Raw genomic sequence first — 13,461 nt, forward strand, 5'->3', positions numbered from 1 at the left:
AAAGAAAAAAGAAAAAAGAAAAAAGAAAAAAAGAGAATGTGGTGCTCACAAACTAAATTGAGCAAAATGTTGTGTCTTGCTTTTGCCATCAGTTGCCTTGTTCTTTTGCAGAAGTGGGGAAGACTAATTCTGGTGCTCTGGCATTTACCACTGGCAACCAATACACTGTAGTTCTATCAGTGTAAACGCTAAACTCAAGTGAACCAAACCCTTACTATATTACAAGTTGCTAATAACTTGCCATTGTCCCATCTCCTTCCAACATGGCTTTTAATATCAGGTACTGTGTTGAAGTTAACAGTTGGAGGTATTGCTGGGAGAAAAGGGATGAGTAGAGGAGTAAATCTCTTGTATCTTGATTCTTTACTAAAGAAGATACATGCAGGTATGGATCAAAGTCAGGATTCTACTCTTTACTCTGAAGAGGAAGAACTCTTCACACATGCAGTTTCTGATCACAGAAACGCTCATGGACATGTATACTTTTTTTCTCAGTTGACCTCCATTATTATTAAAGTTGTGCACCAAAAAAATATTGTTAATGTTTACTCAGGGATGGCCTCTGCTTTTCATAAAGATGAGTCGGTTTGATTTGAATTGGGATTCCAGATCTGAGCCTCTCCATGATTGGATCACAGAGCACAGTGCCATTTCATTTCTTACCTGCATGGAACTGTGGCCATGAGACTCACATTCTATATCTGAATGTGTCTGTATCTTGGAGAATCAGCTGCAAGTCTAACAATGCTATGCACCGGCTGCAAACCTCTAATAGGAAAATTTCTATCTAAGAATGCATTTTTCAGATTCCTTTACTTCTGCTGGATTATATCACTGTTGTACATCTTGAAAAGCGGGGATTATAGAATTAGAATATCTCTTTTAGGATTATGTCTAATCCTTGTTGATAGGATTGTAAATATTGATTGGATGCATGTGAGTCCAGGTGAGTTTGCAATCATTTCTAGTACAGTATAACAGATGGGGAGTTTGGGGAGGAATTGTCACTGCTCCAGGTAGAAGTTCTACATGGCTAAGTACTATTCAAAGTTGCTATATTTTGTCACTTTCCTCAGAGCAAAAATCTATAGTCTAAGCATTTTAGTGAACTGCTATTTTAACCTTATTTAGTGTGGAACATTGGTGAATGTTGTGTATTGTTGATGCCTTACAAGTGATAATTCTCCCCTGAGCTCTAGCTGAGGTGCTGTGATGCAGAATTCTGATCAGTAATACAGAAAGTAGGTCACAATCTCTTGCCCTTTGTTTCTCTTTGAGTAGTTTTCATGGATCTGCAGATACTTTCTGATGCTATTCATCTATAGATGCTTTTCCTCTAGCTTGCTTTATGATACCTTCTGAATCAAAGTAATATTACTGTAATAATGCTGTTGTTTTTAAGAGCAGGATTTTTCCACGAAACTAAAATCAGCATCATTTGAAGTGAAGATTTTTTTTTTTAATCATGTTAAAGGAATAATAGATATCTACATGGAAAACAATTCCAGAATTGCAGTGTTTCATCTATTCTCTCATTTAAGGAGTAGTTCAGTATAAATTATGACATTGTTGGTTTCTGTTGGGCTTGAAGAGCATAAGCTGTGAAGAATTTTGTTTGTTTTTTTTTTTTTGTCTTCAGAACAAATGAAATACAACATGTTGGCTTGGAGCTTTGTTTAAGATAAAGTTTCAGTGATGTTGTAGTAAGCTACTAACCTTGATTAAAACCACAAGCTAAGTGGAAGATGTTGGCACTCTTACACAGGACATGAGAAAATTGGATTTAGTTTGGTGCTCCCTCACAGGCTTCTGTGAGACCTCATGCCTGTATATCCAAGCGTTTTGCTGCCCTACTCCTCACAGCAAAATTCATAAGCTGACTAAATTCTTTGTTGGAGATTTGAGTGTAATTATGTACAGATGGGTTTTCCATCTGAAGAATCAAATGAAGACTACTTTATTCTTCCATAGGGCTGTTATACACTGAGCAGATCAGAAGGGATCTCCTTTCAAACACTTTTTTACCTTTATTGATAATGAAGTCTCACGGAAATGCTATCCACAGGAGTCCAGAAGCTGTTGACTGAGACTGGGCAATTTGTTAGCTTCAGATCTATCTCCACTGATTAGAAGGTGAAAATTAATTAGTCCACGGCTTCAGTGATGACAGCAGGGAGACAGAGGACTATGAACAGATGGTTGTAAATGACCTAGTTACTGCTGCCTGAAAAGTCACGCAGTTGAATCTTGTAAAATGATCTTGTAGAATTCTACCCTGTTGTGAGCAGAAATTCACATGTGCAGCCTCTCTATGGTGGCTTAGATACCAAAACATATTTTGCAATTGCATTTTAGGTAGGAGCTCAAATGTGGTTAATTTACATGACTCAGCTAAAGAGCAATGACACGTCTAGAAGCGTTACTCAACTACTTGAACCCATCCTCTGTTCACTTTGAGAAGAGTTGTTTCATGTTCAGACAGAAGACATGGAAATAGCCAGTGTATTTTATATTTGAGAAGGGAAATATAGTTCCCAAACAAGATTTTTGCAAAATTTTATTTTCCTAGAAAACCTGGAGGGAAGGGGGAAAGGAGCTGAAATAAAACCCGGGGATGGTAAGTTCATTAATGATTGTCTTAGGCACAGATGTTGATGGAAAAGCTCCTGTAAGATTACTTAACTTTTCCAGGAACCTCATTCGTTTTGTTAGACCTTCTAATCCCAGTTCATTAAAGCTCTTAAATGCATGCCTAGCTCCCACTGAGTGCAGACAGGTGGATTGAGTGTGTCAGACAGTAACTCAACCTTATGTTAAATTAGGATGTCACGCAATTTTTTTCACCTGTTTTCTTACAGTCTTTTTTTTTTTATAAACTTTGAATTTCTTGCAGTACTGTTGGCCATTTCTAAAGGTTTTCCCTCAGAAGCCATCTTTTGTGTTTGTGCAGTAGATTTGATGTAGCTGAACCCAATCCTCTTTACAGGATGTTTTAACTGAAGGTCTCAGGACTTTTTGTTAGCTTGTTTTGTTGCTCAGCTTTTTCCTAAATCCACATCCCCAGTGGGAATGTGTCACCTTGTAATTCTTGGCCTTATTCTATTGTGGGAGTTAAAAACTATTTCATTTTGAACAAGAATTTATTTTCTGTAAGAAAACATATTCGTATGTGAAGCCAGTTTCCATTTTATAAGCACTGTAATAGAGCCTTGGGAAACACATTAAAAAAAACAGTGACAGTGCTAACTTGTCAGACCAGTATAGTCTTCCACATATTTCATTATCAAAGAAAAGTCAAGATTGATTATGCAGATTTTATCTGTAGCAATGCTCAAGAAACACTTGTTCAGGAGTAAAAGCAGCTTCCCCTCACAATTCCTGTGCCTAACCCACAGAGCTTTATCGCATTAGTTCTCTGCTATTGATGGCTGTAATCCTCAAATACTGCTGCTAAATTTCAGTTTTCAAAGATTACTTTTTTTTTTTACTGACAGAAGATTTAATTCTGAAATAGTCCATATTTTAGCGTATACATTCAATCATTTATTATTATTTATACTCTTCTGAGTATTTAAACTCCTTAAGATCTGTTAAATGCAAGACTGTAGCATTAATGTAAATAAGGCTGTGAAGAAGCAAATGTTGGTCTCTTTTTGTGAAAAAGCTTGCATAAGTAACTACATTGGGATTTTAAATGTAAAATACTGGAGAACATAATGACTGTGAAAGACAATCACAGAGATAACGGTCAGTTCTTGTCAGACATTTAAGGAGACAAGATGAGTGGTTGATTTCATTCCTTGTTATGAATAGAGGTTAAAATATTTACTTGACCAAATACAATAGAAATATTGTGCAAGTGGTAAAAGCTCAGATTCGTGCTTCACAATTTCTATTGCACCAGACAAGGCATTTAACATCTGAGTAGCTCCAGCTTTTAGCCTGTAAATTTGAATAATATTAATATTCAACTACTCTCATGGATGTTCTGCACTTTTTAATTAAACAGACCAGCAAACATTGTGCAGGAAAACTGTTGGCTATAAGTCTGGAGAGCTGAGTGAAATCTTCTGAGTGTAGTCAGAAAACAAACTAGAGTGAACCCTTGGTACTATAAATAGTAAATAAAAATTCTGATCTTAAATGAGAATTACCTTAAAAATTAGCATATTAAGTCATTTTGTGGCAGAGCTTTCCTCTGTTGAGGAGAGCAATTGATGCTGTGGAAAAGGCCCCTAGGGTCAGATTTTTAAGGTAAATTTTGGTATCCAGCTCTCTCTGGTATGAAGGGATTAATTCTGATTTTCTTCCTTTGCTTAATAGCAAATAGTGCCAAGAAACTCATCCAAATGTACTCTATCAGTACATGTATTATTCCAGGAAAAGTATATGCATTATTGATAAAGAGAAAATATTGCCTTTTTTTTCAGCCTCAGGTGATATTATAAGATGTAATATTGTAAACATAGAGTTCAGGCCACTAACCTCAGCTGAAATAATTAAACAAGGTAAGAAAAGAAACAAACAAAAAGCCTCATAAAAAGTCATAGAAATTATTCTCCTAACAAATAAAATACTAAAGTAGTTATGATAGAGTATTTGAAGCATATTGAAAGTGGAAAAGACAACAAAATGCAAGATTTTTTTTTATGAAGCATGTCATAGAAAAATATTTTTCAAGTTCTTCAGTTTCTTCTTTTTTTTTTTTTTTTTTTTTTGCTTTAAAGCTCTTAAATTGTGAGCTCATGTATGTCTTTGAGAATTATGCTGCTAGATCATGTGTCACCAAAACATCTGACCATCCTATACCTAGCTTAAGGGACAAACCATCTAAGTCAAACATAATCACAGAATTAAAATCAACAAAAAAAAAACAAAAGAAAACAAAAAAAATCTTTCTGAATCAAAATGGTGAGACTAGTCAGGTAGGGTTTTATTCCATCTGTTGCTATGTATGTGGCACATAATGTTTGTAGACCAAGGCCAGAACTCAGATGCTGTATGTTCTTAACCCCTTCTTAAAGATATAAGAAATTGTCTTCTGGAATAACACAGGAATCATAAATTACTATGCAAGATGCTCAGGAAGGTGGTGAAAGCAATTCTTCATTTACTCTGCCAGCTCTGATGCATTTTCTCTATTTTTTTGTCTGAGGAAAAAATGTATGCTGTCATGTGGGATATATTTTCATCTAGTAGTGGGTTATATTTAATATACAGAGTGACTATTCTTCTTAAAAATACTAGATGGTGGTGACAATTTCTATTGGCAAAGTATAAAATTCTGTACTGTGGGAATTCACCCACATCCTGGAGGGGAAGAATAAAGGAGTTGCTTTGAGATCTTCTGGCTTTTGTGCCCATGGAAGACTTTCAGGCTCCTTGAATTCACAGAGTGCAGACATACTTACAAATGTGTGGTGATCTTGTAGGCACGCTTATAGGGAAGAAGAGGTTAAGCAACTTTTTCTTTAATAGAGCAAATTCATGCCTTAAGCTGTCTGAAGTCAGTGTTAACTAAGGAGATGCTAATTAATTTCAAATAAGGTTCAAAGCAGCTGTCCCATAGCTCGGGTTACAAGTCTGTTGAAGCCTGAGCCGTTGTTTTGTTTTAAAATGCATGAATAATTTACTTTTCACCCATTCTTTTGATCTACTTTTGCTAGGTCTCATTCCCTCCAAGATGGGCGCTATGGTTGAATGCCATGGCTCCACAGACTGACTTTTCTCCCTTCTTTGACGGAAACTGAGGAACATGACTCTGTGCATGCTTCTCCGATAGGCACTGCTTTTTGGCTTGCAACATAGGATAATGTCATTGCTGAGTTAGCAAAACTCCACCTGAGAAGTAGGGCAAATCCTCAGCTACCTAATCCATGATGAGACTTGCGTTGTCTGTCATTCCTGCAAACTATATTGAGGTTTTTCTTTGAAATGGTGTTTACCACAAATCAGAGGGGACTGGAAGGAGTCACAGCCACTGTGTTGCCAGCATTGCCAAAAAGTGAGCAAGCCCATGTTGCAGTGAAACTGATGTGCTATCATTTTTGTCCTAGCCATCTGCAGTGGGTAAATTTAGTCTCTTGGTGGTATGTACCAAGCTCACAGATGAACTGTGAGAATAATTCTATCGTTGATTGTTAAGGTTTAGTCATTATGTGATGACTGCTTTATGACAGAATCTATTTAGAACGTTTCTTAGGGGTTAACAGATAAGTTTATCTCAGTTCCAACATTCAGCTGAAAAATTAACAGTAATGCTGAGAATAATGTTTTGCACTTCTTTAATTCTTTCTCTCAGGGCACTCAAAGCCACTTTACAATATTAATGAAACACACAATTTTCAGAGGAAACAAAAGCATGGAAAAATCTGCTGGATGAGATGATTTTTCAGAGAGCCATGCCAGTTGTTTGCTGTAAAAGTGATATAAATAATTTCAATAACAGGTCAGGTCCCTTCTAGGAGGCACTCAATAAATGTATGCAAAGGAATAGTTTCTGCTTCAAGGAAGTTGGATTTTTTCAGTAGATTTTAAACCAGCAGCAAGTAGAAGTAGAAAGAGATAGAAAGGCAGCTGGTGCCATTCCACAATACTGTCATAGAACTCTGTACTTTAAACACTTGACCTGGCTCTTTCCTCTCTGTAATGAAATGGCTCAAAAACATTGCTTACTGCTTTATGTATTCATAGTAACTCTAAGCTGTTGCTCTGAAACACAAAATGCCCTCAAGGTGGTATGGTGTTTGAAAATAATATATTAAGCTGCTCAGGAAGATCTGGCACCATGACTTTTAACTAGTGTGTCTGCAAATTTTTCACAGAGAACAGTTTTCCTCTTAATATCTGTGCCAAATTGGAAGATAACCACAACCAAAGGAAAACACTTCCTTGCTAGAAGGGAAAAAATAAGGCAAGCTCTTAAAGCATTTATATGATGCTCAAGTGTCTACTGCAGCACCTCTTTAATCTCATAAAGATTTTAGCATCTCTGCCACCTGTATTAGTTTTATAATGTAAAATGGTGACTCAAGGCAAGTGTTTTCTGGTAGCCATGTACGTAATAAAACATACTTTGTTTTGTAAATGAGCATTTCACAAAGGAGCTTATTGTCCTAGTTTCTATAACTAGGTTAGGTCAGAACTTTAATAGAATATATAGGTAAACTTGAGCCTTAAAGTGTCGAAGGGGGGGAAAAAAAAAAAAGCCTACATCAGCAAGCCAAATAGACAAATGAAATACAGCATTCCCACTCTGCATTTCCACACCGGTAGAAATGAAGGAAGTGCTAAGAGTTACCAGGTTTCTAAGGATCTGTATCTGCACCTACGAGTTCATCTCAGTTAATTTTTCTTTTAGCAGACTCAGCATTGCTCACTTTTTTGCCTTTCACTTAGTTTAAAAGCCTTGTTGAAATTAATGGAAAGACTGTAGGACTCCTAAAATAGTCCCCTTTCTTGTAATTTAATCCACTAAAGAGTTATAGTGTACTTTTGGATACAACAAGCCTTCGGGGAAATAAGTGGTAATTAAGACAATTATGCCACAAGGAATCATGGCTACTTATTAAATAGTTGTGTTTTGCTAGGTAGCCTTGAGCTTGCACTCAAAGAGCTTTTATTGCACACAATGTTTGCATTGCCCTGGAGCAGCAGGAGCAACTTCACACATCTTTGTTACTTGAAATATAGAACATGGCAAACTTAAAATTATTGTTTTCTGCATGTCTTGATATTAACACTGATTGCAAATTTTTCATAAAGCATATACAAAAATGCAAAATTCTTATTGTAGTCAGTGTTTAAAACTCCACTCTCTTCAGGGTGGTAGTATTTTGTAAAGCTGGCAGATTAAAGTTTCTGCTTACAATTGGCAAGTCACAGTGAATAGTGAGCCCCAATCTAAAGAAGCAGTGAAATTTCAGTATTGACTGTGCAGCTAATCCATTCTCTTATGCTTGCTATGGATCTGTTCAGATTCTCTACAACCAGCAACAACTATGTAATAATACAGTGTCTCCTCCAAAGGTATTGTTTCCTATGTTATTCTGTTGACCCACAATGTAAGAGGTGGATGTTGGTTGGTTAAATCTTCCCACCAATATTCCATTACATGTTGTTGCCATGTAACATAGCAACAGAGAAGTCTGACAAAATGGCATCTGACATGAAAATCTCTGTTCCTGAGAAATCTAGATATCACAACAACAGGTTATAAACTTCAGTAGATGGTTAGTTAGAAGAAGTAGAAGTGCAGAATCCACTTAAATCCTAGAAACGGGTTGGTTCAATGAACTTGTTTGTCTAATTGTCTTTAAGCATGGCATAAATGCACTATTCGGTGTAACCATTATTTCTCCATAGTATATCACAGTCCCTACATAGAACTTGCAAAGAGAATATACATCTTAATAGTATGCAGTACTCACATACCTTTCCATATTTCTCTGAATAGCTGCCAGGCACCTTATTTACCTTTATCTGCAGTTACTATCATGTGGACATAAGTAATTTGTCACCCTCTACATTCGTAACAGTGCATCAGATCTGACATAGAAATGAGCACAGTGGACTTTATATACCAATCCCCTATTTGAAGATTCGATTCATTTTCCTACTTTTGGTCTCAGGAGGACTACAAGTACAATGCAAGGGCTTTAAAACATTTTTAATTAGCATTTCAAATGAAGTCTTTAACACATCATGCTTCAAGCACCAGTACAAGAATCGAAAGAAAAAAGCAGGTGAAAATGGCCATTACTCTTTCCTAACAACTGCAAAGGATGTTATCACCGCTACAGATATTAAAGTCATTTACTTGCCAGCACCAAATAAAAGGCTGTATGTAATTAAAACATATGGCTGGCATTAACTGAAAAAGGGACAGGAAATTGAACATTAAAGGTGACTCTGCCCTTAATTTGCTATATTGCTTGGGAGAGAGGAGATTGTGTTGAAGTGTTCTGAGAGAGGCACAGACAACCTTATCTTTGAATTTCCTACCTTTTGTCAGTTACCATTATAACCTGATTACTCAAGTAGTTTAAAAAAAAAAAAAGCCTGATGAAGGGTTGTAAAACATGATCAGTGGCTCTTAAAAAGTTTAACTGTTTTAGATGTTAATTCTTCAGCGTAATGAGTCGGTTTCCTCCACTCTGTATATTTTTGCTATTAAAGTTTGTGGAAATTTCCATCCTTCCAGTTTTATTTCTGCAAGCTAATTTCTGGAAGCATTTTCACAATCCTGTTTAAATAGAAGTTCTGGATTGTCTTTTCAGAACGTGTACCAGATTAGCTCTTCTGACTGCCTGTATGGAGCTACTTCCATTTATAATAAGTGAAGGGCTGACAAATCGGTTTTGTGGTTTGCTTGATGCAATGCCGATGACCTTCTTCTTTTCAATTCTGCCATTCTTTGTGCTAGTTGATAAATACATCTCTTGACTCTACTATCCTTAAATAACAATCATAAATTCTAATCACAGATATTTTACTATCCTTACATTTGGTATGAGCTGTATATTTTTTTCATTGTTAGGAACTCCTTGACAGCTTATGAAGTTTCCATATTATAAAGCCAGAAGGGCAAACTGTTATTGAACCATTTTATAAACTGTGGGCTTCTCATGTTTAATGAAAACATCAGTTCTTTAAATAAATATATATTCTGCAAACAAATGTATTAAAAAGTGAGCCAGTTCTGTAGGCTTTTTCTGGAGTGATCCTCATTATAATATTTGTGGGAAAAAACTCTCATCTATTAACATAAATTTGCAAAGCCTTGCTATCTCATTGTTTTAGAAATACATATTTCTAACAGTTTCAGGTTATGTTTCTATGATCTTGCCATTCTGAATACAATTCCTTGTCAATTTATTTGATATCTCCTTAGGCTTAAATTGAGATGACCATGTAAAGAAAGTAATCAATGAATGAGTTTGTGTTTCTGTGGGACTGCATGAATAGCTGAAGCTTTGCTTTTTTGAAATTCATTTCCTTTTCTTTTATTATGCTTAGTACTGAATGATGCTAAATCCTAGCTTGGTATTCCAGACCATGAGATGCTGTCGACATCCTGCTTTCAGGCAACTAAGACAAATACTTCCCTATGCCTTTTAAAAACATAAACCAAAATAGGCATATTTTTCAGGCTCCCTTAATCTGTAGGAGCTCAGTATATTCTTCTGATTTTTGGCTTATTGTTTTGTCCTTGATTAGATTCTTTTCTCTGGCTCAGTTACTTGGTTGGTAGCTTAGATTCCTGAAGAAAACTCAACCAGCAACTAAATATGTGCTTGAAAATTTAATGTGCAAATAAGAGCCATTTTAGTACTCAATAGAGGATATTTTAAGCTGTCCCCGTATTTTCAATTTCAAGGACCACCATTTTTCAGTTTCAGAGCTAGCAGCTCATTAAGATGAAAGGAAAAAATCAATTCTTTGGTTACTGTGTCAAAACCTTGATGCACTCTGATGCACATCAGCACTGTGTAATTTGCAATCAGGTCAGATTTTCAACTTTGAAAGTCTGAATTTGAAAATCTGATCTCTCTAATTGGTAAAGGGCAGCATTCACTGTAGTTCATTTCCATAAGCTCAAAACCTTTGTAATTTATAAACTAACTGAAAGCTGGGACAACAGACTTGAGCGAATTCAGAAAATAAGTAATTTTCCACCAACATGTAATATTCTGGACCCTGCCAATGAAGATAGTTCTCAGTATACACTGTATTCACCATTTCCATGTTTTCTTCTACTTTGCTCTGGTTATAGTCAGCATTATGGTTTTGATTTATAACAACACAGAGACAACAGAGCAGTTGGAACTTAACAAAGCTTTTTCTATGAAACTAATTATCCTTGAATGCGTAAGATTACAATACAAACAACATGACCGCCTCTAGTTAATGTTTGACTAAAATTAAAGTGAATTTACTGCACCTGAAGGGCACTAGGACAAAAAGCCCAAAGTCTCAGACTATCCGTTATTTGCAAAATTGATACTGTGAAAATAACCACACTGAAAATTGTTCCCAGTCTATCACTTCTAAAGAAATAACACATTTGTTTTGGTTCTTTCTTCTATGCCCATTCATTATTATATTGAAATCACACACAAGGATTCCCCCTTTGAATATTCTGTCCCAAGATTTCATATAATTAATTGTTATCATCCAAATATTGTCTAATACCAATTCACTGAACAAGTGTCAGTTACTAGTTGGAGACAACTGTGAATCATCAGTTGATGGCCAGGGCTCCCTCTAGTTGACTGGAGCTCTCTTTTCCAGGAACTAGCCTTCCTGATCTGGTAAGAGTATTTGTTTGTTATTATCTCCTCAGCTGCCTGTTAAAGACTGAGATTTATCTCTGCTGTTGTCTCTTTCTTCTTTCCCTCCTTTCCTCCTTCCCTTCACACAGAAAAATCCGTAAGAAGTTTACCAAGTTGCAGCTGAAAAGAGCTTCCAGAACACCTTGTTCTCCTGTTCTTGTGAAGACAAAATCTCTCATGAACAATAGGCAGGCACGAATAGAGCCAAGAACCATCACACACTGAAGACACAACAGCATCAGCAACATAATTATGTTAAAATCTTGTTTAATTGTCAACAACGGGACCTTCCACATCTTCAGGACCTATATGGACACTGTGGCTGGGTTCTGTGTTCTGGTCAGGATCCAACAGTAGCCCTTGTTCTCCTCTGTCTCTGTAAGGGCTACTTAAGGTTTGCTGTGCAGGCCTATTGATGATTGTCCTGCTATTTCCCCCACTTCCCTTCGTCAGACTTGGATAGTCAGTGAGGGACTATTCATACTGACCACAGGGAAGAAATATGGATGCAGAGTAGCCCCCACAATATTGTCTATGCCTTCTAGTGGTGTGATACAAAAATAAGCAGTTTTCAAAACAATTGCTGTGTCTTTGTAACAGGATTTAGCCGGTAGGGGTCAGCATCTTCAGAAAGTGCTGCAGACTTCAAATGTTTGAATTTTTGAATATTGGCTTGAATCACTTTGGATTTGATTTTCTGATCTGCTGAGCAACCAAAGGCTGGAATGAGGAGTTGTTCAGCAGTTCTGAAACTTGAACCAAATTAGGTAGTGCCCAGAATGAGTGGCCCATCTTAAAATGCTGACCATATTAACTTTGGTTAAAATCCTGGAAAGCATCATGTGTGGCCATGACCATCTGGCTGGTATGGTTATCTATATATTTGCAAGCATCCACCTATTTCTTTGGGGATTTTTAGTATTTCTTGAAGTCTATTTTGAACAGTCAAAGCCAGCAGAATGCCATTCCTGGGAAAACATGAGGAAATAAGAGTATTTCCTATTAGCAATGACTCTCCACTAAATAATTACTACATTTTTATGCATGTGGACAAGAAAGTTGTCTTGCTGCAGAATGCTTTGAAATTCATACTTGTAAGGCTACAGGTGGAGACTTACCATGGAGAGATGATGTGCCTTTTGTAACTACTTGTAGGAAGCTGTCAGTCCCCCTGAAAGTGGGAATGGCAACAGAGGCAGGTCTTTTTTCTACTCAGGTACTTACAGGTGAATAATCTCTGCCCTACTTTGAGATCGAGGGGCAAGCAGTGTGTAGCACTGCTGTGTAAGCCTAGCTGAGATACACTGATTATCTTAAGCAAGTTATGTCTTTCAATAGATTTTGTTTCCATATGGCTTTTAACAGATAGTCAGACACTGAACGTATCACCATAAGCTGGAATAAGCTTCAAGATGTTTTTTCTAGTTCTTTACTAGTTCTTTACTACTAGGTAACTCTAACAGCACTGTATGGATGTCAGCTTATTATCTGGCTATGGATGTATGCCCAGCTCTGTGGTTAGAAAGATGAAGGTATAAGTAGTATCTCATACCTCTGGGTGATTCCTTCCCTTCCCCTTCCTGAAATATACACCCCATGCTATTTACAGTTTCAGTCTGAAAGAGCATCTGTGATACCAGCCTGTAACTAGCCATGCTGACCATGTCAGATTTTGAACTTTTGAGACAGTCATCCAGATGCTTCCTCGAAAAAGAAAGCACACTGACCTTCCGAAGGAACTTGATGATTTTACAGAGTGACGGATCCAGGTCTTGTCCACTGTCCTTCACCAGCAAGCAAAGGGTGAATAAGGAGGAGAGATTTTGGCCTGAAATTCTTCTAGTACCCTGAGCACCCTACTGAATGTCACTGATTGGGAATCAATTGGAGAAGACCTGCGATTCATCCGCTTACAGATTTTTTCCAGGAGCCACTGAAGTGTGCAGCCCTAGGATTCTCTTCTATCCGCAAGATCTGCTTTTTCCTCACAACAGGAGAGTTTTTCATCAGATACTGAACAGACACAACCCATTCTTATTAGTAAGAATTGCCTTTATTAACTGCGACATATGGAAACACCTTCTGCATAATAGCTTTCTCACCCATTAAAATAAAGAAAACATGATTA

General features: G+C 36.8%; 1 protein-coding gene across 1 annotated transcript in view; it reads left to right on the forward strand.

Moving 5' to 3' along the window:
• MTA3 (metastasis associated 1 family member 3) overlaps window positions 1-13,118 on the forward strand; it is a 120,401-nt gene extending 107,283 nt beyond the window's left edge. The window contains exon 20 of the mRNA XM_019612705.2: window positions 11,423-13,118. Within this exon, the coding sequence (XP_019468250.1) occupies window positions 11,423-11,434 (12 nt within the window). The 3' untranslated portion in view covers window positions 11,435-13,118. The remainder of the gene's footprint in view (window positions 1-11,422) is intronic.
• Window positions 13,119-13,461: the final 343 nt, after the last annotated feature.

Source organism: Meleagris gallopavo, chromosome 2 (assembly GCF_000146605.3).
Source record: "Meleagris gallopavo isolate NT-WF06-2002-E0010 breed Aviagen turkey brand Nicholas breeding stock chromosome 2, Turkey_5.1, whole genome shotgun sequence".
In the NCBI taxonomy this organism is placed as follows: domain Eukaryota; kingdom Metazoa; phylum Chordata; class Aves; order Galliformes; family Phasianidae; genus Meleagris; species Meleagris gallopavo.